At 34.5% G+C, this 26,592-nt stretch overlaps 1 protein-coding gene across 1 annotated transcript in view; it reads left to right on the top strand.

The window, feature by feature from the left end:
- Positions 1-26,592, top strand: part of LOC123693835 (dachshund homolog 2) — a 119,365-nt gene that overhangs the window by 62,906 nt on the left and 29,867 nt on the right. Inside the window, exons 4-8 of the mRNA XM_045639073.1 lie at positions 2,560-2,619; positions 16,352-16,422; positions 16,776-16,860; positions 16,957-17,027; positions 20,005-20,241. Coding sequence (XP_045495029.1) covers positions 2,560-2,619; positions 16,352-16,422; positions 16,776-16,860; positions 16,957-17,027; positions 20,005-20,241 — 524 coding nt within the window. The remainder of the gene's footprint in view (positions 1-2,559; positions 2,620-16,351; positions 16,423-16,775; positions 16,861-16,956; positions 17,028-20,004; positions 20,242-26,592) is intronic.

Here is a 26,592-nt window from a genome sequence, read left to right as displayed (position 1 = left end):
TACTACAGACATGGTTGGTTTCTTTTTTAAGTTAATTATTTTTAAGGGTGTTGTTCCACTACTAAATTAATCTTGTTTTATTTACATTTTTGAATTTAACGATGGGCTTGAAATAATTTGGATATCTAAATAAATTGTCATAAAGTCTACGTAGTCCGGATATTGGTAGCGTAAAACTGTGGCTTCCCAAACACGGCGTGAACAGATATTAATTTACTATAACCTACCATTTTACACGATTTGTAATAAAATTTAAAGCCATGGGGTGAAATGTTATTTTTGTTTCTTTGTTTAATGAAGGAATGACCGTTTTATGATTACTTATTTATGGTATTTTTAACCGACTTCAAAAAAAAGGAGGAGGTTATCAATTCGGCCGGTATATTTTTTTTTTTTTTTTTTTTTTTTTATTTATGTACACCGATTACTCCGAGGTTTCTGAACCGATTTACGTGATTCTTTTTTTGTTCGATGCGGGATGGTGTCGAATTGGTCCCATAAAAATTTTATTCGGCTAGGCCTAGTAGTTTTTATTTTATGAGCATTTTTGTCTGTACTCGATGACTTAATTTCAATGTAGCAAGTAACTTTGATTCACTTCCCGGTAACCGATTGAGCTGAAATTTTGTATACGAATGTAAATTGGATAGCGATGAAACATTATCATGACATGGAGCTGATCTGATGATGGAATCGGAAGGTGGCCATAGGAACTCAGTAATATATTGACTCAACTTTATCGAGTTTGGGCTCGTTTGATTCGTGTTGAAAAATACACTAAAAAGTATTAAATAAAAATAACTGCGTTAAAAACAACCGACTTCAAAAACGGAAAAGTAAGAAATAAAAAAGATTTGATATTATTAATTACTACATATTATTTTTATGTGCTATTTATTAAATAGGTTTGAAGTCGGTGCCAAACACTAAGCACTTAGTATTAAGCCCATGCACCGACATCAAACCTTTTTAGTAAATAGCACATAAAAATAATATGTAGTAATTAATAATATCAAATCTTTTTTATTTCTTACTTTTCCGTTTTTGAAGTCGGTTGTTTTTAACGCAGTTATTTTTATCATCATTGCTTACAGTAATATAAATCTAAAAATATATAATATGATTAATAGTATCAATTTAAGTGGCTCAGTTTTAAGTTTAGAGTCATATTATTGTTTTCGGATTTTTGGATACTAAAATCTAATTGTAGCTTATTATTTCATTGGCATTGTTTATTCCTTCGCATATACACCTTTTCAGGTGGCTATTAGACAAATATTGACCCATCGTAGCATAACACGCCTCATTGGGAGAGTTTACAAAAAAACTTATACAAACATAAACAAAACCAACATTGCCATAAATATTCATAACCACCACGTGCCAAACAATGAAGAAATCCGTTAAATGTAGTATAATTAGTGCGTAATCAGCTTACTGACAAATGAGTCCAAAGAAACCTGTTAGCGGGTCACAAGTGATACAGGTTAAATGTCTAAGCGAGTTAATCCAATAAGAAAAGTACAAACACTGAATGCCCTCACTTCCGTTCGAAGACCCACAATGCTCACTTGACTCGACTTACCCCACTGTCTTACTGCCACTCTTGTGATTAACTTACGAACACATGTCGCTATAGGTACGTAATATTTGAATGCCTTTTACTTACTTTTGTGCGACTTCTAATGATGGAGTGACATGGAAACTAATTAAAAAAAATATTTTTTTTAAAACATGTTATGTAACTTGGAGCAAAGAAAAATAAAATTATAAATTTCCTATGTATTAAAACAATTGTTCGTAATTGGTATTACTATTCATTGCGTGATTGACTTTCATATTGTACAAATAATAATTGAACATAGATTGCAAAGTAGATTCAATTATTTCCTAGAGCACTAATTGAAATCATTAAATGAACACAACAAAATTCCATAACACAGATATCATCAAAGCAAAACATCGTTCACAAAAAATATGTATAACGTGGGCGTAGCGTGTAATATATGTATATGTAAAAGTTACATTCGTGATATAATAATAGCACAACATTAGGTAATTATTATTAGTATTGAAAATCTCATCTTGTACAGGATAGCATTTAATTTATTGTTTGGAATTCTCAACTATTGTAAGAAGTATTCCCTCGACGAAAAGTTTAATGAAAACAAAGTGCTGAAGTAATCGAGAAACAATTTCAACGATCACGCATGAGTTGTTACGACACAAATGTAAGCGATTGTTTTAAAAACATAATTAATTTCTTCGACCCCTCGACCAGCCTAACGGAACATTTAATATTGAGTGCTCATAATTATTCCTTTTACATTCAAACCCTTTTTCATTTACCAACTTTTATTTTTCGAAAGAACACTTTGTTGCAAGTTTTTGTCTTTCTAATTCTCATTAAGACGCTTTGATAATATCTGAATAGAAAGAAGCTGCTCAGAAGAAAAAGTTCAATTTACGTTTTTATACAACTGCGTTTCGTATGTATTGCTTTTATTTCGATGGGTTCATCCTTCTCGTTTTTCTTATTTTTGTTTTCTTTGTCAACAGATCTGGTATATGGGAGAATTGTAGAGCTGCCTACGAAGACATTGTTAAACACCTGGAAAGGTAAGACGAACAGCTTCTGTGAGGTTTCTTTTGCCTTCTTATGTTTATTTTAAGCTTTTTTTCCTCTAAGTTATCGAATATTCATAGAACATAAGCTCCAAATAAGATTCCCCAAATAAATTTGATTTCACGCAAAACCATGAATAGGAAATTTTAATTAAATCACTAATTATACCAGGCTAAATAAAACCGAAACGAAACCGGGGGCCAGTTAATTCAAACAATGAGAAATCGTCCTTCATTTAAATGATACGCAGATATCAGGAGGGAGTGTGAAATTAGAGGAGACAATTAGATCGCTGGATCGGGTGTATTTTTAACAAATGACCGCTCGGCAAAGCAAGGGACGCGGGGTGAAGAGTACAGACAATTCATCAAACTCATTCAGGGCTAATCTCGATGCGAGGAAAAAGCGGCTCTCATGTAAATTGGGCCGATTCGAGGGCCGATGGTTGGGGGAAAACGCTTTTCTTTTCTTGTTTAATGGATGGTGATTGATCGGCGGTTCGCTTGAACGATACCCGCGGTTTTGACTTCATTTTCAAATGCTTCGATTGAATGTTGCAATCTGATTTTGATTGAAGGCATTTGAGAGAGCTTTGCATTATTCTCACAAGTTACTTTTTTAAGCTCCGCCTGATGCCATTAGGGTTCACTTTAGGACTCTATTTATTTTTTACTCATACGATTATAATAAATATGAAGCCGTTTCTTCTAATAAACTAGATGTATAATAATTTAACACTACCTGACTTTCCATCACATACCTTCACATCAATCAAGACTTTATGCACGAAAATATTATAATTTAATGTTTAAAAAGGTCATGAAGATTTTATTAATCCTTATTTCTGATACACATTAACAAATCCTCCTAATTAATTTAGTATATTTGAAAATAAAACGTATCCATGTCGGTCCCTCGCTCGGTGTTGGGTAGAATTACAGTTGGACAGCGCGCCTTGTACCGATGTGTCACTGTCAAAGGCCCTCTCAGCCACTAGGATTAAGGCTGTTTTTTAAAGAAATTATTTTGTAAATATTCACACTCTAAATTAAAATTGAAACTGTAGAAAATGTAAACAAAGTTTACATTTGTAGCGTTTACCTTTTCAATAAATATGAAATATCCATTAAGCCAAGGCGATTCCATTATTTTTATTGGCTGTATATTGATAATAATATTTGATATGTCTTTAAAGTATTTATATAGGTATAAATAAGCATTGTATGAAATTGCGAATAATTAAATACAGCGTTAGTACGTGTGAAGCGCTATTCTGAGAAGTATTAAATGTCATATAAATCCACATGCAATAAAAATCATTGTCCATGAATATTGACATTTATAACAAGCAACAGTGTGTATCAATATAGGTCCTTGGGTTTCCTTGCCATCGCATTATCTTGGTCGGTTTGATTCGCGCATGCGTCCGCGACCGGTTCTCATCTTAAGTCCAATTAATTGACAGGATTATCTTTGATTTAATATAATTTGTAATGTTTGTTTTGTTTCCTCTGCGTTCACTCATCCGTGCTTATTAGTTGATTTTATAAAGATTGCCTTGAGTATATTATGCATGCTCAATCGGAATGCGCTGTGGGCAATTAGTGCCAATCAAAACAATACTACACAAAATAATTGAATAAAAATTTTAATTATGTAGCTTAAGCTTGCTAACTCAAACTTTCCTGTAACATGTTTACGTATATAAATCAATAAAGAATTAACTTCTTAGTAATTAATGCAGTGCGAACATATTTGATTCGGTTATTTGTGATCTATTTAAGTATATGTATATTATTTTTGTAAAAAAATAATTTGCCATAATGAAGAACCAGTGCTGAATGCGCTGATCTCTTTTATAATGACCGCCAATAACAAAAAGAGACAATTGGCAGTAAATCAAACGTCGACTCAATTAACAGTCAACAAATCGTTGGGATCTATGCATTCGTCCGGTTTAATTCCGTTTCGGATCGAATTAGCTGCGATTAATCGGCGTGCGGCGGGTTAAGCCGCCCGGGAGGGCATACGCCAGGATCGGCACACATCGCTCTGACGTCGATCGTTATTCATTCCTCTGTCCCTGCTACAAGAGACGTACCATTGTTAATCCTTAATGCTGCTTTTTTATTAGCTGCTTAGAATATTTCCACGCTACTGTGATGAATCACCATCATTACGTCAGTACATTCACTAATAATAGGTCGATACGACTGAGCTGTGAATTATACATAAACTGAAATAATTAGGAATAGTCACAAAATACTGCCTTAACATTTGCGTGATTGAATTCCCCACCATTAATTTTAGTGAAGATCAAACGAAGACCGAGGGTGATATTTATCAAGGATATTGCGAATTATTTTAATCAAATCAAATTCCCTCTGTTGTAAACAAATGCTTTTGATTAATGAGACGCGCGACAGAGCTTCTCACTGTGATAAAACACCCGAGGAAAAGGCAAAATTAATGATCATAAAATGAACTCTTGTATCCGTGAGATAAAGATGCTGAATGCCTCGGATCTTCGGTAATTTTTCTTGTTTCCCATTTGAAATATGATTGTTGAGATCGCATCTGGTGACTATACATTTATTCGGCAACTTCTGTTTGGTGTGGAACGTTTTCGGAGCTTAACTTTCAGAGATATTTAGATTGTCATGCCGCGATGTCATTAATAATAGCGACTTTTGATTTTCAGTTGGCTAATATGCAAAGGGCGTTGTTAAAAGGGTGCCGAGTCACGGTAGTCAGCCCTCTGAATACCTCCCGAGTTTGTCACCGATGCGGTCGTTCTGGCATTTTATGTAGCTCTTTGTACTTTGCCCTTTTATGGTCGAAACTATTCGGATAGTTCCGCTGGTGAACCAAACTATTTATTGCATTTGCTTTGTAACTTTGTGTTTGTCTTAGTGGAATTTGTTTATTTTACAAGATTTCGTTTTATTATTTCTTTAATCTCTGAGTCTCTACTTATTGAAGTACAACGTAATTTTATTAATTGATAGGTACTATTAATAGTTACAATGTGAATATTATTTTATTAAATATCACCACAATGCGTTATAAACGAGCCGCTTCTAACATTGTTATAACACAAGTTGCAGAGTCAGCCTTTATTAATCTGGATCCGGCGCCTGACAGCACAAGTCAAATTTCTCATCAAAAATAAGAATTAATGGTGAACAGCATTAATCATTAGCTGGCAAACGGCACGGAGGTGTCTGTATCCCATTATTTTGCATTACTAATGATATGTACACAGCGATAAGGGATGCTTTATAAAAACTCACGATGTATCGCTTATCTTCATCGATTTTGTGTCTTATATTGCTCGCATAATGAGATCTTTTTTGCGCTTTTTGATATCTTGTAGTATAAGGTGGTCTGGTTTTATATTACTTTCATAAAAATGAATAAATTCCATTGCTTAATCCATATTTTTTATTGGTGAAAATGTAATATTTATTCAAACATTGAAATTAAGTTAATTAAAATGAAATAAAAATTATAGCACTAATGAAACTTTTATAGTGGTACCTAAGTATATACCTAAGTATCCGTGCATTAAAACATATTTAGAGCAATCAATCAGTCGCCTTCACTCAATAATTTTTAATAAGTTTGTAACACTAATCACTTCCTTTCCGATAGGCGTGACGGTGCTATTTCTAAAAGTTAGCCACAGAAGTGTCACTGACAGAAGGTGTCACCTCTCCTTTAATTATACATCGGCCTCATTCCTTCGCGCCCTATTAGTACGCATCAATCAATGTTGCCAATACCTATTTTTTACCCGCAACTCGAATGTTTTTCCCTTGCTCCGTTTTTGTTTACGAAGATTTTTTAAGTGGGGAATAATTTGATGAGGTCCGCCACCCGACTGTGTGGATCCGGACGATACTCATTTGTCATCGTCTTGTCATTTATGCATTTCTTTTGAACAGTCGTATCTCGCTAAAGTAATTACATATTTTTATTTGCCTTTTTACATTCAGTTATCTTAGAAACTCTTTATTAAAATAATTTATTTTTTAAGCTCTTATTCATTCAGTGTAAATTCAGTCAAAAAGGTTGGATTAGTTTTTCTGCTAGAAAATTACTACCTGTGTGATAATATTAGAAAATTTCAGTCCTATAATATAGAACAAAATATAATTAAATCCAAATTAGAAACACAGAAACTATGAATATTAAATTAACGCGTGATAATATTACTGACATAGATGGGGTAAATCAAATATGTGAATGTACAGATCAAAAGAATTCATTACAATGTGTAAATCACAATTTGCATGTGGCGCAGGCGATCATGAATATGCATTTTGAAGCTGAGTTTGAACATTCAATGCTGTGTTTACTGCGAACTGTGCACTTGCTAGGTACGCAACTTTTTGTTATACAGCGTTTTTAAATTGGATATCTCTCTATTGTGATGTGGATAATTATCTATTGAAACATGAAAAAGCGTTAGCAATGTTTTTCATTCGAACTGAATTCAATAAGCACCTTTGTATTTCACTATTTATCATAGCCCTGTAAGATTCTTTATCCCCTGGAACTATTTTGTAAACATTAAACTGTGCAAAATGATTCGCCAAACCATAAAGCAAGTGTATTTCATTACTTAGTGCTCGTTTTAGTACTGTGCCATAGTGTAAACGATCGTATGTCAAACAAAGCGCTGACTGGGCATCATACCGGACACTTGCCATTCCGTTCGCTTTCTGACCTTTTCCCGGTTTGTTATGCAAATCTCAGCCGGTGGGGAATTAAACGCGAATAAAAAGTATTTTTCTGTTTACATGCTGACTTCGCACTAGCTGTGAGTCGAGTGTGAGCTCGCATTAATTCAGTGAATGGAAAATAAGCCGGAAAAAGAATTTCAAACTAAATTTTTAAAAATGTTAGAGAATTATATGTCATGAAAAATATGATAAACTGTCTATTATGGTAACATTTTTACTTAAACATACGTATTTTTTTATTATATATTCATCCCAAGCAAATTTAGGTAAACAATATACCTATAATACTTACATAAGTAAAAGCTTAACTACGAACCTCCATAAAAGTATCTACAACCCAATACATCCTTATACTAATACGATTGTATCACGTGGGTTTAATTAGCGATTGTTAAGGCTTTCTACGCTTTGTATAATTAAATTATGATTGTATTTTTACTGCATGTAAGTTACATCCGCGGCAGACTTCTCTTGTATCTATGCTTACAAATGCCTTTGCTTTGCGTAAGTGACACAAAATCGCATTACGGAAAACTAGAACAAGCTAATAAGGGTTAATAGTTTTAAATAGGCATATTCTACTCGTATATTCTTGTGTAACTTGATTTACCATGTGTATTAGTATTTATGGAAAGCTTACTGTAGGTACGTATAATAAACTCTTGTTTGTTAAAAAAAAAACAATGGTGAGTTTTCTCATTAGGTCCTTTGAATACCTAAAATGTTTGTGTACTTTTTTAGAATTGAACTAGCATTAATAATTGATTGTAGATAAATAAGGGTCATCAGACGTAGTGTAGCATCGTATGGGTTAAATAACCATTCAACCCTACTGAGCGGGCCACAAATCAAATGTTTTGATAGCGGCGTGGTATTAACGAGACAATTTGATTGCGGACATATCCGCGGCAAATTGCTTCTAAATTATATTTTCTGTTTACTTTCTGCCAAACTCCCCACTCTGCGTGATGATACAGACATGTTTGTTTCGATTACGTTAATTGTCACAAATATAGAATCGAACTCTTTACATGCCATCACATTTTAAATCATAATTATTTGAACTTTTTACAAGAAATATATGATAACATGATTATTATAATTAAAAGGATATCCTATAAAATCAATTGGCTTTGTTACTTTTATCAAAAAACTGAACAATACTATGATCGATGTGCTTGTAAAGCGACTCAGTTCGAGATAAAACGGCGTCGCCAATGTGTCCACTTATATTTGATTCTATCTCAAAGACATCTATATCATTAAACCTTTCATTATGATTGAAAAAATACTTAATAGTTTTATTACCATACGAGACTGTCGTTTATTTTAAGTAGGTAGGTAAAATAAAACAGCATGACTTTTATCCTACATAAAATTTTACGGAAAATTAGACAAACTGAAATATTCTTAACAATGATGTAAAATATAAATTTATAAAGGATAGAAAAAATTCGATCACGAGGCGGGACTTGAACCCGCATCCTTCGCGCCATTCCGGGGCGGATGCCTAACCAACTCAGCCACTCGTGACCCGCCTGAGCAATCGAATTTATTCTATCCTTTCAGTTTTATGTGTCTTAAGGGACACACAAAACTGAAAGGATAGAATAAATTCGATTGCTCAGGCGGGTCACGAGTGGCTGAGTTGGTTAGGCATCCGCCCCGGAATGGCGCGAAGGATGCGGGTTCAAGTCCCGCCTCGTGATCGAATTTTTTCTATCCTTTATAAATTTATATTTATAAAGCATTTGAATGCCATAAAAACCAAAAAATATAAATTCAAGAAAAGGTCGTGTTCCATCGTTACAATATTGTATTCACTGAAAAGTGCTTCATATTGGTTGAAATGGTTGTTAAATCATCTCAATAGATGGCGCGCGGTGTGTCCCTTAAGACACATAAAACTGAAAGGATAGAATAAATTCGATTGCTCAGGCGGGTCACGAGTGGCTGAGTTGGTTAGGCATCCGCCCCGGAATGGCGCGAAGGATGCGGGTTCAAGTCCCGCCTCGTGATCGAATTTTTTCTATCCTTTATAAATTTATATTTATAAAGCATTTGAATGCCATAAAAACCAAAAAATATAAATTCAATGATGTAAAACATCTGACTTTTATTGTTATGAATAATAGTCTATTGATAAAATAAAATAATCTTTTATTCAAACAGCTTCTGTCTCTGTTTGAACTAACTGGTTACAAAATAGAGAATTAGAAAAAAACAAACATAGCAAACGTGATCACGTTCGAATCCATTGTAGTCTATTTATCACCGAGACAAATAAAAGATAACTCCAACAATCCATTATCGTCTCATTGGAACATGTTGCGGTTACCACAGGCGATCACTTCGATTGCAATCATTACCCATGCGACTGAGTCTTGACGATTCAGCAGCTTCAGCCAGCTAGGAAACTCAACCGAGAAATGCGAGAAAAAACTGATTTACTTTGACGAGCGTTCAAGCAGCTGAAGGATCAGGAAGGGTTTGTCTCATTACATTATCGAAGGAATTGGATTGGAAGTCTGTTGATGCATGTAAATTCTCTGTGGTTATCGCATATGCTGCATAAGTTGAAGCCATATTTATGCAATCTGCGGTCAGCCAATTGTTCATCTAGAGTTACTCACAAAATAAAAATGAAAGAACGCGCCTATTCTCCCTTTGAAAAAGAATAAGATCTGATTTCCCTAAAAAGATATTACAGTGAAATTAAACATTATCAAAAAACATTCCCATTACAGATAATGGTTATGCCCCTAAAAAGTCGGCAAATAGGAATCGTAGAAGCAATTTTGCATAATTATCCAACATTGCGCCGGGAGACAGGCGACGCGTTGGCGCTTAAATCCTAATAACATCGTACGGGCTCGATCGGAATCTCGTTACGGTACTGTAATCTGCTTTAAACAAATACGACGTTACGAGTATTTCATTAAATTTAGGAACTATACTCCGCTATAATTAATTCTATATATCTTTTAAAATTTCAATTACACAAAATACATATACATTTTAAGTAATTCCATATGTATCATCTACTTATAATATGCATATTTTATTCAACAAATGTGCCAACAACATGGTCGTACATCTTCACAGATTTTTCAACAATAACTTGAACAATCTGCTCACGTACTTCTAATATCGTAATGAGCTCGAAAGCTTCCGAGACATATTTTATTTCCTTCCCGACACATTTTATATTTCATTTCACGTTTCATAAGCGAAATTTGCTTGTCCCTCTTTGCATTTGGCAAGCGTAATGCCTCGGTCGCTTAGTGCACTTTTATTATGGTATTAAGTGACGTAATTTTTTCCATATCATATTATTCAAATTTAAATAACTGTCTCCGGTTTCCCCCACAAAGGTCCCGCTGACTGCCGATTTCTTTGTCACCCCTAGGTTTGGTTGCTTTCGACTAGACGTTTGCTTAAAGAGAAATGCATTTTTAATGGAGTCGCATTTAAAGTATAAAAGTTTTATTATATTAATTTTTAAGTAATTTGTAAAAATGCGAACTTGTGATATAGGTACTTAGATACTCGTATCTACTGTATCTATAACATTTTATTTAATATGCTCATAATTCATTACTGTCAATTAATTTGATTTGTGATTTTTTTAAGAAACATCTCTGTTAATTTCTTCTTTGTTGACTAAAGTACAAAATATAGAATGCGTCAAAATTATCTTAAATAACGTTAAATTTACTGTTTTGAATAAGTACCTACTATTCAAGGTAAACATCTTCGCAAAAGAAATTTCTCGTTTTTAAAATCCCCTTAGCTTGTTGTTTTCTTTATAATTTATTCCATTCCTCCCCAACACATTGCATCGGCCGCTGATATTTTTTATTCGATTAGTAAACCCCTAAGGTGTTTTTAGCCTTTTTTCGCTCGATTTTCTTCGAAGCTTTGTTGACTGTTGCGGAGGGTTACGATGCTTATTTCTTGTGGATGAGCAGGCTTATTTGTTATTAATATTGACTGCATGTTTTATTTTTTTATTATAAAATAAAATGTAAGCATTATACATAACATTTTAAGTCGAAGTTAATTATTAACACCATAAAAGTGTTAGTTGTTACTTGTAAGCTACAGAAAAATTCGTATTAAAAAAATGTTTGATCAATTGTCGGACCGTCAGACAAACCAAATATACGAAGCAATCCTCAAACCGCTACTTACACACTCGATTTGTTCGCGAAGGAGACGGGGAGCGAAACTTTTTGATGGATCGGACGGAGTTTGTTTTGCATGTGAGTGATATGTCTGAAATAATAAATGTTGAGGCGTCGACGCTTCCCCAATCTCCCCGAGGGAGGGTGAGCTAAAGCGATTTTTGATTTGGGTGTCAAGCAAATGTTTCACGCAGTGACGCTCGGAGAAGATTTGATTTTCTTAATCGATTCCGTTCTATGTAGCATAATTATTTACGTTCTTCTAATACATCGAAAAGTTAGCTCGCAGTAATTTTGTCGCAGCAATTTAATTTGACGACACCGTTATCAAAAGCTTTGTTTAATACTTCCTCTAATCAGATTATGCATACAAGAACGGTTCGTAACGTTAGTGCTTTGGTATTAGGCTGTATGAGCGGTTCAGAATTAACTAATCAGCGTACATTGGCTCGGGTGGTAGATTGCATCGCATTGTCCGCGCGCGTGGCCCCGGAATATCTGTTTAGGCCACTGCTCGTCCTGTAATGGCAGTGGTTAACGTTAACTAACTTAACTTTCATTATTGTATTATCCATATATTTGCATGTTCATTATGATGCTATTGATTAGAAATATATAAGATAAACGCGATCGTCTAATTAGTTTACCTGAGTATATCAACTTACGTAGAAATAAAATGACTAAACATATCACGATTCACGAATCTTAATATCTGTATTAGTATGAGATAAAAAGAAACGGGTAGCCTTTTAAAAAGTAATTTGTGGCAGATAAGATGCGCATTTTATTTACCACCCTCTGTCCATTACAATTTTTCTGTCTCCATCACAGTTTCATCGCCAATTATTTAAAATTTGACAAGCAAATGAATAATATTGCGCGATTTCTGTGATGACGGCTGCTTTTGGCAGTTCACTGGGGAGAATATTCATTAATTTTCAAGGAAAATCATTGCATCGCTCTTAATTATCAAAATGAACTCCATTTCAAAATATAACATAATGTTTTGCTACAGATTAATACAGCTCTACTATAAGTAGATCTGGTAATGGTATATTTGAACATAAGATATCCAGCTGTCTTATAGCACATAAAAAATATACTTACTACCATCTTGATAATTCGAATTAATTTCAACACATTTTCAACGTCATCGATCACATTAACAGTTTTTAATGATAAATACAAAACAAAATGAAAATAATTTATTACTTTATTGATATAGGCGTTATCTTTTGTCCGATCGAAATGTGATGATTTAGTCATTTCATTTGAATGCGTTGAACGCAAGACCTCATTAATTTTCGAGTCTTTCAAAACGGATTGGTTTGTCAAATATACAAACCAGCTTATTTTATCTTACACTTTTTGTTGATCTCAACTTTTTATGATATTCAATCGATTGGTTCCCTGCTTTGATGTTTTGCCAATTCAAGTTTTTGAGTGAAAAAGTTTTGAGTTACAAGATTTAGAAGATATAAAGAATTATTAACATATTAATAGCTACGGAAATGAAAAATATATTAAATTCAGACGGTGCTCCGTGACTCGTCAGTAAAGTACCAAACGACTCCATTTCGAGGGTTCCGCCACAGAGTAATGACTACATACAAAATATGGAATAATTTACTCCCAGTATCGGTTGATTTTAATTACTTGAACGTTTCTTGTTATTATCTCATAGAGGTAATGACGAGAAAACTCTTTTTAATAAAATTCAACTTCTGAATACTGTGGATCGTCTCAGAAATTGGATAATTTTAAAGATGTACGAAAAACTACAATAAATATTGGCACTGATGAATCTTATATTACGAATAAATTTGTATAATTTAATAAAAAGAACATAATGTCATAAGTTTACAGAAACACGAGTATAGAACCATACTCATACACATCATGCTAACAATACTAAAAATATAAAAAATTCAACCTTATCCACTTAATTAGCCAGGAAAACGTAGCCTCTATTCACTTGCTTACTCTGTAATCCACAAAAGGGTTCCACGAAGGCTTAAAACAGCCACTTATTATGTATGTTACATTTCACTTTCAGACGTCATTTATATTCAAATGTTCAAAAGGCATTACTGGGCAAAAATTGTAGCATTAACCCCTTTGAAATGAGCAAAATTGGTTCCGACAAGAAATTCATTTTTCACGATCTTGCGGTAATATCACATTGTAAATTATTTGAATCGTTGTATGCTATTTGAACTGTATCGTTCTAACATTAAACAATGTTTTTATTAATTCATTGCTCTTAAATTCAATTAAATGTAGGTATACAAACAAAAAATGTTGTTCAAATATAAGGATATATTAGTTGGTATACCAAAAATTAGTACAACATCTTCCAAGGTAACATTAAAATTATGTAATAAGGGAAACATTTAATAAAACTAGACCACAAACACAAATTCAAATCATCAAACAAAACGATATGAAACGGAAGCTTACAAACTAATAATTCATAATCATAAATGTACCCACGGAATTAGGGTAGCAGTTCGCATCCGTACAAAATGATTACATACACCGTCTTCATCCGCTCACAAAGAAACGCAGCGGGGTTCTATAATATTGTACTTTTTCCTTTGTAGTAGGCCTACCGCGCAGTGGGTAGCATGCTTTATGGTTTCAAATGATAAAACTGTTTGTCAGTGGCTTTGTTACCACTCTGTTGGGACTCGATTTGCGTGGTAGCGTGACCGATTTATTACTGATATACCTTAACGAGATACTGACATATGATTCTATACAACATAAATAATATCAATTAATTCGTGCTCTCCTTTTTTTTCTACCATTGAGTATTTTTTATTGGTTTTTTATAACTTGAATGATAAGATTGTTGGAGCTAATTTGACTATATAGCAGCTGAAATTAATATCGATTCATATTTACAAATGGAGCCATTCTTATCCACGTCTGTTAAGCTAGAAAGGTCAAGTCAGCAGAATCACTCGTATTATATCTCAAAATTTAGTGCTCATTTAGTGCTAATTTAGTGCTGATAACAGATATTTGGTGCTGTGATAGGAGGACTAAAAATGAGAACACTGCTAACTTTTCATTAAGCTAGCAGTGTACCATTTGTGACCGCGCTGTGATACGGTTGGAGCGAGGGGCACATCTGCTAATAATTTAGTGCTCAATTAGTGCTGCCTGTACAAGCAAATAGATATTTCAAAAAAAATTATCAGATTTTAAAAATGAGAACACTGCTAACTTTTCATTAAGCTAGCAGTGTACCATTCGTGACCGCGCTATGATACGGTTGGAGCGAGAGGCACATCTGCTAATAATTTAGTGCTCAATTAGTGCTGCCTGTACAAGCAAACAGATTTTTCAGAAAAAAATTTTTTCAGTTTTTTTAGTATACATAACTGTGGACATAACGATACGAGCAATCATAGAGCTGAAAGATCACTTTAGAATCGGTAGTAGTGAAATTGATTAGAGTTACTAATTAGTGCTCAATTAATGCTACCGGTAAACCCAGAAAAATTACAAACAAAAATCATTTTTCAACTGCTCGCTAAGAAAGTCGAAGATTTTCAAAAATCGAAAAGCAAACAGATCTTTCAAAAAAAAATATATGAAAAATCTGTTTACTTGTACAGGCAGCACTAATTGAGCACTAAATTATTAGCAGATGTGCCCCTCGCTCCAACTGTATCATAGCGCGGTCACAAATGGTACACTGCTAGCTTAATGAAAAGTTAGCAGTGTTCTCATTTTTAGTCCTCCTATCACAGCACTAAATATCTGTTTTCAGCACTAAATTAGCACTAAATGAGCACTAAATTTTGAGATATAAAACAAGTAATTCTGCTGACTTGACTTTCTAGAATGATTTTTTTTTCGTAATTTTTCTGGGTTTACCAGTAGCATTAATTGAGCACTAATTAGTAACTCTAATCAATTTCACCACTACTGATTCTAAAGTGATCTTTCAGCTCTATGATTGCTCGTATCGTTATGTCCGCAGTTATGTATAGTAAAAAAACTGATTTTTTTTTAATCTGTTTGCTTGTACAGGCAGCACTAATTGAGCACTAAATTATTAGCAGATGTGCCCCTCACTCTAACCGTATCATAGCACGGTCACGAATGGTACACTGCTAGCTTAATGAAAAGTTAGCAGTGTTCTCATTTTTAAAAACTGATAATTTTTTTTTGAAATATCTGTTTGCTTGTACAGGCAGCACTAATTGAGCACTTAATTATTAGCAGATGTGCCCCTCGCTCCAACCGTATCACAGCGCGGTCACAAATGGTACACTGCTAGCTTAATGAAAAGTTAGCAGTGTTCTCATTTTTAGTCCTCCTATCACAGCACCAAATATCTGTTATCACCACTAAATTAGCACTAAATGAGCACTAAATTTTGAGATAAAATACGAGTGATTCTGCTGACTTGACCTTTCTAGCTTAACAGACGTTTCTTATCCGTGTTGTTTTAGAACTTTGACATATAAAATCAATCACACATGCGCCGCACATCACAACAAAATAATACAGAAGCTTTCGCCTTAGGGAGCTTTTCTAAGTCAGGTATCGCGATCTATGAATACTTCGGTTCCTTTAGGCTAAATTTCATAGGGGGATTGGCTACGTCTTCTACTTTAACTCTACATATTTAAAAATAGTTATAATAATAATTTGAAATTAATATGTATAAGCAACCGTGAAAGATGTATAGAAACCAGCTATTTTCATACCTTTTTTGCATTTCAAAAATTCTGTATAAATACAACTATTTTATAAATCATTTTTTGTTACAGGTTGCGCGATGAACGGGGCGACATCGAACGTGTTATAGCTATGGACAAAGCGCGTGAGGATTCACACAATGGTCTGTCCCGTTTGTTTTTTACATTTAGTGTTTTTCTACTCTTTTAACTTGTGAAGATTTTATCTGATAAACATGATTATTCCATTATTTCTTTTTAAGATGTTTAACACTCTTTTAGATTAAACGTAGGTGACATAGTTCTGAATTAATATGATTTAATATTTTTTCAGCCATAGTAAAAAAAACTTATTAAATGCAATTCATCGATTTAAAACTCAGAAGTGTGATGCAATTAGCGTTTATTTTGTGGAATTAATGTTTTAATAAGTAATTAGTTTAGGCAACGCACTGATAGGATGAGGAATGGAATCTACAATGTACTTCGAAGCTAACTTTGTATCAATTGGTCGCAGGCTCTTCCCCCGGGCACAGTCCCGTGCTCAACCTGTCCAAGTCGGGCTCGAACGAGCGCGAGCGTGGGGAGCGCGAGCGGGGCGAGCGGGGCGAGGGCTCGGCGAGCGGGCGCAGCTCGGCCGCGTCGCGCCGCTCGCCGCCGCGCCTGCCGTCCGCCGCCGCCGCCTCGCCGCGCTCGCCGCGCTCGCACACCGACGACAGCGACGCCGCGCTCTCCGACCAGGACGACCATGTTAAGGATGAGGATGAAGGTAACCCAAAGTACATACCTAGCTTCACACACGCTCACTCGCACATATACACACACGCACATATATACAGAGATACACACTTATTTACCGTCATATTTTTTATATCACAGATACACACACATGACACTATTTACAACATTGTCCTTCGTATAAAATTGATCTTTTAATTCCACCTATTTAAGAGAAATTGAATTCAGTTTTTGAAGAAAGTATCAGGTATCCCTTTATGTCCCGATGCAAACGTACACTTTTAAAATTTACATAGAACTTATCATAATCTCATAAGAAAACGTTAATTTTAAATGGTACAAAATCGGTTTCTTATTATACGAGAACAGCACAGCCAATAAGAGTTTATTTAGAAATTTATAATTTAATACATGTAGTCAATAGATAATCAAGGCCAATCTAAGAAGCAAAAGAACCTATCGTGTGTTCAATATACTTAACATGTAATGCGAAGTAAAATTACTCGGTAATAGTCTGAAAATCTTCAAGCAATTGTAGGAAGGAAATTATCGGCGATAAAAGCTCTACTCTTTTTAAGAAACACTCTCATAGATACGTAGTCTATACTATGTTATATATATATCAATATATTCTGTTATCTGCAGTTCATGTCTATTGCCTCAATTAAAACGGTGACTGATCATTGAGTATGTTTATAAAAAGGTTAAAAGCCATTCAAGCCTGATATTAATAACATATGGGAAACAACAATAGAGATGAAACAATCGATGGTACGATTCTAGAGCAATAAAAATATTCTCATGACGCTCTCTATTGCATATTTTTTTAAGTCATAAGTATTACTTTGAGTATTTAATTGTGCAAAAGGTGTGATTTATTCCCAGGTAATATATGAATTACGACACATTTTACATTAGTTATTTGTCATGAAAGTTGGACCAAGTGATAAATTACCCAAGAACTTCATCGACGTTAAAGTGACTTCTACTACTAAAGCATTCAGTTTTCTATCGACTTTTTGCATATAGAATTTATTGACATATTAAATGCTACAGCTATCATCGCCTACAATCTAGACTCGAATCATCAATCAAGAGAAAATTTATTATTAATGTAATGTAACGTCTCGAAATTGCATGAGTATACTACGAAAGTAATTTAAAACGCACGTTATTTGAACAAACGTTTTAGATAATGCTGCACTAACGTCTTACAATCACGGAATAATTTCAATAGCATTAAACGACTGGGGACCGTGCACGGTGCTTGTCAAAACAATGATCCGCAATTGTAAATACTTCACGCGCACAATAGCTAAATTAACTGAAACAATAACGTTTGTTTACTGAAGTTATTGCAGACACTTAATACTCGAGGAGCGTGGGAATAGATTAAGGGTTAATCGTAAAGGGTCGCAGTTCTTACACAAAATAAAATCACAAGTGCAAATTAATAATCACCTCAAAAGATCAGGCTCGATCTCATCCAAATTAAAGTTTGAAAATATTCATATTTATTTATAATTAATTTCTATACGTACATCACGATGGTCACGATTACCTTGGAGTTGCCACAAAAAAGCTCTTTCTTAACCACCGTGTCATTCAACTTTGATCTTTGTTCGGAACATTTTACCCTTTTCTTTCAATCAACACCTCAGTTAGATTTTTAAAGACACAATTATTCGCTTTCTAATTTTGACTGTAAATCGATATGATATAGAGTTCTTTTTATTACGCTCGCTTTGTTACAAATTTGTTAATTGGTCTTATTAGGCAGATTGTGTTGTGACAACTGGAAAGTGCTATCGTGCGCATCGACAATGACGAAACGATGTTGTCTTCATTATGTGATGAGCGTTCACTATCTTGTCAGTTAAATTAAATGTATCGATAGATTACTTTCGACCGTGAGAGAATCCAATTGGTCTATTTTTTGTTAACTAACAATCTAAGAACATCGTCGTAAATTATATTACAGAAAAAATAATTTATGTTGATTCGTATTGCATTTGATTGTAAGATGTTAAGCAATTTGATATGTTTAATTTTTATTCTGTGTTGGAGTAAATAAAAATCTTGCTTTTTTCACAAACATTGGGAACATGGGATTGCGATTAATAAATAGGTACTTTTATCTTTTATCCAAATTATACTGGAAATAAAAATAACAACAACAACAGATTTATCTGTAGGTTAACTAGAATAAAAATTTGTCGATCGTTACATTTTTATCAAAACAAACGATCGACAATTTTATATTATTTAAACCGCCTTGAATTCAACACATAAAAATTCCATAATATTGTATCCGTTATGAATTCAAATAGGTACATGGGAATGCATTTGCATCAAAGTCCGAAGTACCACGCGATTATGATGTTCCATGCAGTTATAATTGCGTTCGAATGATGCACGCACTGGAGGGCTATGTAAAACTTATATTTATAACGCTGTTTCTGATTACATATCGTGTATGGTAAACCTGACTTAACATAATGCTTAGGAAAGTGCATTCATATTAAAATTAGATGCTTAAATAATAAATTGTTGCAATGAATCTAATGACGGAATAGTTGTTATAGGCAATTAGAATTATGCTTATTCTCCACTTATGCATAAAATTATTAACACTCAATTTCTAGTGATACATCTTGATAATCAAGAAAAAAAAAGCTCACACATATCAAAGCTGTTAGTTTCGAAGTTAGATTAGTAAGAGTGTCAACTATCACCAAGTTATTTTGACGCCAATTTCCGCATTTTAGATAGATTTATGGGAGGCAAATTAAACAATTGGGGGGACAAGGACCTTTCATCAAAAGCAGAACTAATAATATCTACATTAATTACATACAGATTATTAAATGTGTAGGTACTACGGTCTACGAAACTAATAGGCTTATTTTCATCACGTTGAAACATTTTATTCCCACGGAAAATGCCTTACCCACGGATGGAAAGTGTCCATACTGAGGAAAGTCCATTAAAACGTGTCCACTTGTCAGGCGGCGAGCTGAGCGACGGCGAGCGCGAGGCGGCGAGCCCGGCGGCGGGCGCGCGCTACGCGGCGGCGTGTGCGGGGGGCGCGGCGGGCGCGGGGGGCTCGCCCGGCGCCGCGCCCGACGCCAGCGCCGACACGCTCGTCTCCTCCACCGAGACGCTGCTGCGCAACATACAGGGCCTGCTCAAGGTGGCCGCCGACAACGCGCGCCAGCAGGAGCGACAGATCAGCTACGAGAAAGGTAAGCTATTGATAACAATCTTTTATAGCCTTTCGTTCGCTAGATCGGCTACGAGAAAGGTATTGTTAATTACTGTATTCTATAGGTTTTTTATTTTAATAACTCAGCCCCCGGAATCACAGACACAATAGAAAATCTATTGTGTCGTTGCCCGATCGGGCCGCTCGGGGCTCAATGGGTTTTGTGTATGTGATTGGGAATTGGGTTTGACTGTTTTAAGGTGCAAAAATTATAGACGGCTAGAAATCAATATGAAAACATATCATTTATAAAACTCTATTGTTACACAAGATTGTTGTGACATAATTAACAGTAGCGTGGCCATGACCTGTATCTTGATGGTAGGTGATGCTTTTTGATGCATTTTTTCATCTCAAAGTCATGCACTTCTCACTATCATCTGAAGAAAATAGTCAGATAATCATAGTAGTTACAGTTACATAATAGGCAATTTTCTTAATTCCTATAATTCTAATAGGAATCTGTTCGGTTTTGCATTCCAATTACCTTTAACGATAGGTAGATATAATACCTATGTAAAAAATACAATCTATACATACCTCCTACGACTTGAATAAACTAACTTGCGTCATTTAATGTCAGTGTAATTATCCTGTCTCGTCGTCCATACACATTTACATTCGTTTTTCTCAATAACATAAAACATTTCAACAATTATCGAGCTGAAAATGGAGACAGTGCGAGTACATCAAATAAGTGCGCCGGCGTCGTGCCTTTTGCAAATAGCCGTAGAACAGATGCGCCTGAGTTATAGCCCAACCCACTATCATTACACACGATTCCTTTCGGACAGCATAATTGTTTAATTGATATTTCTGCGAGTTATTTATTCACGTCATTCCGTTTTCCCCATGAGAAATATCTTCGTGCGCTATGCCTGTCGTACTTACGGAATACCTCGTTGAGACGTCCAATCTTCTCAACTTAACAGCTAGGAAAATGCAAAGTTATTGCCTTTGCGTTTTACTATACGCTATATACATCTCTCATCGACCATACCATTTATTTCATTGTAAATTCAAACCACAATTCCTTGTATAAAAATGAAAATTGTATAATATTAAATATTATAATAAATTCAACTTACGGCAGCGTAAACAAAAGAAAAGCGGAACACAATTGTTATAAAACCCATAAAAATACAGAGGAGGAGAAAACTCGCGGCCGGAGTCATCATCAAAACTTGAATATCAATATTGCGCCTCGAGCCAATTGTATTAATAAACAAAACAAAATGGGAAATAATAATGCTATAGGCCAACAAAAGGTTCCATTTCTCCCCCTGACATGTAAGTAAATGCTAAAGGAATAACCTCTTAAATCTACTTTATTAAGGCTGGAAATTGCCTATCTACACACTAAACCCGTAATTTTGTTATTACGATATTAAAATTATTGTTGATGAAACATTTTTTCAAATCGACGTATCTGGCGAACCTTACCGTTGATTTTTTATAGAAATTACAGCAATCACTCGCGTGGTTCTCTCTTCGGAATTAATAGGTGTTACTGGTTGCGAACCTTGCATTTTGCACGTGGGTCTTATATCTTAATATTATATCCGACGCATTTCATTAGATTTTGATATTATGTGCATTAATAAATAAACAAAAAAATCTATGGTTACCAGTGCGATGCGTTCCCAATATTTTACAACGAAACAAGTACTGGTTGTCATTTCATCGCCCTTCTGTTGCTAGCAAATAGAAGATCACTATCTAGACACATTCACTGGCAATTTTTACACTAGACATGCAGAGTGGGTGTCGCACAGACAAATGTGTCTCGTATTCACTGCGTTATCAGATAGCCACGAGAAGGGTTGTTTGAAAGACTTCGCTTTGATAAAACCTATGTCGATTTGATCCTGCAAATAGACCCCGCTATGAATAGGAAATCGGTACATGTATTTTGTAATGTTTTGCATGTTGTTTAATTTTTATTCTGGGATTGGACTGCTCATCTGATAGGATTACAATATCTTATGAGTTTTCATCACATAATTGTTGCTATTATATTATATTTAAAGTGTTGATACAATAATACAATTTGGGTTTCTAAAATGAAATTAATAAACCACAGTTCCTTTGATTACAAACGTCCATAAAACAGCCAATATCTTGTGCGATACGGGTACGTTTCTTCGATTTTAACTTGCGCTTAAATGTTCACATCTTTTCTCTTGGAAAAAAAGTAAAACATCAGTAACACGCAGAATCGTTCCGATTGCAATCATTGCGACATAAATCTGCTTCGGCTACTCTTTAATCCTTTATCCCTGTTAACTCTTACTGCTTAGTTTATTTCTGAACCGTTCTGGTCCGGTCTTGTTACCGTAGTTTTATACACCTCTTTTGTTTTACAACTATCAGTTTTTGTTAAGCTAAGTGCTGTTCAACGGACAAATGGCACATGCGCAAGTAGATAGGGCAAACATATTTTATGGGGTTCTGTTATAAAGGGAATTCCACTTCCATATCTAGAGATAACTGGCGTTGTGGGCTAGTAGTCAGCGCTTTGATAGTATTACTACGATGTACAAATAAGTGGCTAGCCGAGGGAAAGTATGGAATAGATATTAGTCCCATTTATAATAAACCGTAAATAAACCGAAGACAATTTTAAAGCTTTATAATAAAAATTACTCGCGGAATAATCATAAAAATATAAATAGCATTCGTTTCCAAGCACTCATTTTCATTGAATCGCGAAGTATTGGGGGAAACAAGCCATCAATAATATGGAAGTGACCGATCGAACAAACACGAACTGGTCAATGATAAAAACTGATGAGCAAATAAACAGACAGGACTTGTGTACTCAGCTAATGGATTCAATTGATATGAAAGCTTTTACAATGCTGACGGGACAGACGCTATTACGTTGTGGTGAAATCAAATTAGTGACAAATTGCGATTCCCTTTTTATATAACACACCGGTACTTCAGATTCTGAACGCATCAATAAAATTGCACATACAGTATACACTGCAACTAGAGGTTATATAAATGTTAATATTAATAGAATTTACATTTTCTTTACAATAGAATCTGGAAAGAAGACGACGGTAATATTATGAATACGAATTAAAATTAAATAGAAAATCATAACAAAGTTCAATACTCAGTCTAAATATTCCTAATACCCGGGTACTTTATCAGCAATGTACAGGGCATTGTAATAGAATTAGCGATGTTGTCCATCACTCGGGGCGCGCCGCGACTCGCGAGGCTCCCATCGCAAGTCGCGGCGCAAACAAGCCCCGCAGCGAACTAACGAGCCACCGCTCACTGAAGATGCCTGCGCGCAGATAGACCCAACGACGCATTGTTGCCGCGCCGCGCCAGCTTTCGCACCATTGTGCTCGAGGTGTGCCACAAAAATCGCTAAATTCAATCTTTGTTTGTTTACCTCAACTCGACGTGAGCAATCATAATTTATCGCTCTCGCCCTACCTATGCAATGGTGATTTCAATACGTCTACCTACCTTTATTACATACCCACGTAAACTCGGCTTTACCATATTACGAAGGCAGTTAAATGGACATGTGAAGTAGAGCAAATGGAAAATGAAGCACGCTGACAATATTGCATGTCCATCCGTTTCGATATAGCCATTGCAACAGATGTGTGGTTTCCGTACGAGTTCATCGTGGAACTAAGTAAACAATGAGTGACATAAACGCGAGGATATTAAAATGGCATTCCTGCAATGTACCGATATGCGGGCGACATCGGGCGGCCATATTAGATTACTTGCGCGTGTTGCTCCGGTTACACCGCGCACGCGACTCGACCACACGCGCGCCATCTAGTGGCCCCTGTGTACACTGAACATGACGCATCTACTCAATATCGACAAGCTTTACCAACTCCATTATTTATAGATCTATGTAAAGTATCGCTGCTCATTACTGAACTTCAGGAGCAAATAGATAAAACTTGTATGCAAGACTTTGATAAACAAATTTATTTTATATGATTCTTGATAATTCATTCATTATAAACTCTAATAGCAGTAGGTACACGGGATTTACTTATTAAACTTTTTCCAAAATACTTAATACCTATTTACGTTACTATAAGTATTAACTACGTAAGTATATAATTTTATAAAACATTTTTTTATGAAAAGATAATATCAATACTTAATTAAATACGTATATAATTATATAATTTTGTACGTATCTATTAATAAAACAACACATTAAATTAACATGATACCGAAACCATAATATGATAACTACCATATTAGTTCGGGATACATCGCCCATTTTTGCAAGTGACTACTATCAAGCTGATTTTTCGTTTGTAGCTTTATTTTGATGAGACACCGAATAATTTCGTGTACGTAACTCTCGATTGTGGTAGCTAACAGAGATAACAAGGATAAAATTTTTTGATTTGATGGTTCTCAAATATTTATTACGCAATTTGTAGGACAATATGTCTGTTGAATTATATAAGGGTCATTGTCAAATTTTGCGCAGGTAAACGTAACTGCAGATTTCAAAAATGTGAAAAAGAAAATATTTTAAAATTGAACTTTTCTTTATGCCCGTGCCTGTTAAAATAACTGAAGTATCTGTAATTCAAGTTGGCCGAGATGTTTAGCTAATAATTTAAGATTTATTTCAGATTTAGTGCGTCAGGGTGGAGAAAAAATACAACTCTGTTATTATTACACTTTACCTTTTATCATTAAATTAAATAAGCCAGTCGAACATATTTTGGCTTTTATATTAATTACAGTCTTATATCTTATAATCACCATTAGAAGCACAAGCTTTTTTTAAGTTTAACAGTAATTTATTTACAATTTTAGTCAACTCTGTTACTTTATGAATAATAACAAACCTTAAATTCTACACTACTCCATGAAATATCTGTAAATTAACAGCTAATTACAACATATAACCGCTTCATTAACTGACAAATTAACCTATTGTAATTTAGCAGTATTATATTGAATAGCTTTTCCTAAATTTCGTAAATAAGTTCTTTAATCTTCGGGACACGAAAGTAACAGAGTTGTAACACAGTAACTTAGTTGTTCTTTTTGTACTATAAGTGAATAAATTGCATACTTTTGATATGTCGTCACGTTCGAAAAGATTGATTTTGGTTCTAAAAACATTTTTCTTACATGTGGGCTGATTTTTTTCATATGAAACTTTGATCCACAGCAAGACACTCTTGTATAATTTGTATTTCCTGTCTAGACATTTTAACGGCCTTCTTGTCGAATATTTTATCAATAGCATACTTTTCCTTCAGATTCTTAACTTTTTCATGGCCATTTTTAATAGCATTTACTGGATTTTCTGGATTGCCGTCCTTATTTTTAGACTTCTTTCGTTTTTCTCTGTTGCATTGTTTTTTATACGTCTCCTATCTCTTGTTAACTGTTTCTAATTGTTACTTAAATTTTATATAACCTGTAAATAACTTCGATCTGTTTCTGTTAACTTGCTTGCTTCTCAGCTGGCGTGAGAGGCATTTTAAGGGCGTTAATAACGGCAGAATAACCTGTAACAATATCTTCAAAGTTACATTTAATTAAATATGATTTATTTACATATAACAACTCAAAATTACTTTGGGAAACCGATTCTTAAGAAAAAAAATTATTACAAATATAAAATTTCAAACAAAAGTTACAGAATACATGCTTACTCAACTCTGTTACCATGAGCTAAGTAACAGAATGATGATAACAGAGTTGTAAATTTTACATTCTAAAAGACATAAATCATAGAATAAGGCATTTAGTTATTTTTTTATTTCAAATTGAGCATAATTACCCCTTAAACAACAAAGTGAACGTAAGTTAATAGAAAAAAACGGTTTTACTTACTTTAATAGGTAGGTAACAATGTTGATGCGGAATAAAAACACGCGGCACGTTCAGCGCCACGCGGTCGACTGAGATTCAATGTACCCCACCCCCAGACCTAACGAACGACCACAATGGCTGCAGAAACCTCGCTCAAGCTAATAGAAAGTCGAAAACAGCGCCACCTCTATTTTGAGTAATGATTTATTTAGTAACATAGTAGTGCACACGATTCCAAACACTACGTGGGACAAAGTTAAAATATTTTTTATAAAATAAATCTTAGCACTGATCGGGTTGAAAATGTACTTTTAGAAATATTCGCAATATTCTGTTTATATTAATATTTTAATTGATGTGGGTTGGTATATTGGAAATTGTAGTTATTTTATATTTTCTGTAACGAAGTGCTACTTGGGACAGGTCAAATTTGTATGGAAAACCCTTCTGTTACCAGAAAAAACCACAATGTTACTTTAAAAAATAAAATAAA

This window comes from Colias croceus, chromosome 8, assembly GCF_905220415.1.
Source record: "Colias croceus chromosome 8, ilColCroc2.1".
In the NCBI taxonomy this organism is placed as follows: Eukaryota; Metazoa; Arthropoda; class Insecta; order Lepidoptera; family Pieridae; genus Colias; species Colias croceus.
Note: the sequence above shows the minus strand (reverse complement) of the source record. Positions and strands in the feature narration are given on the sequence as shown.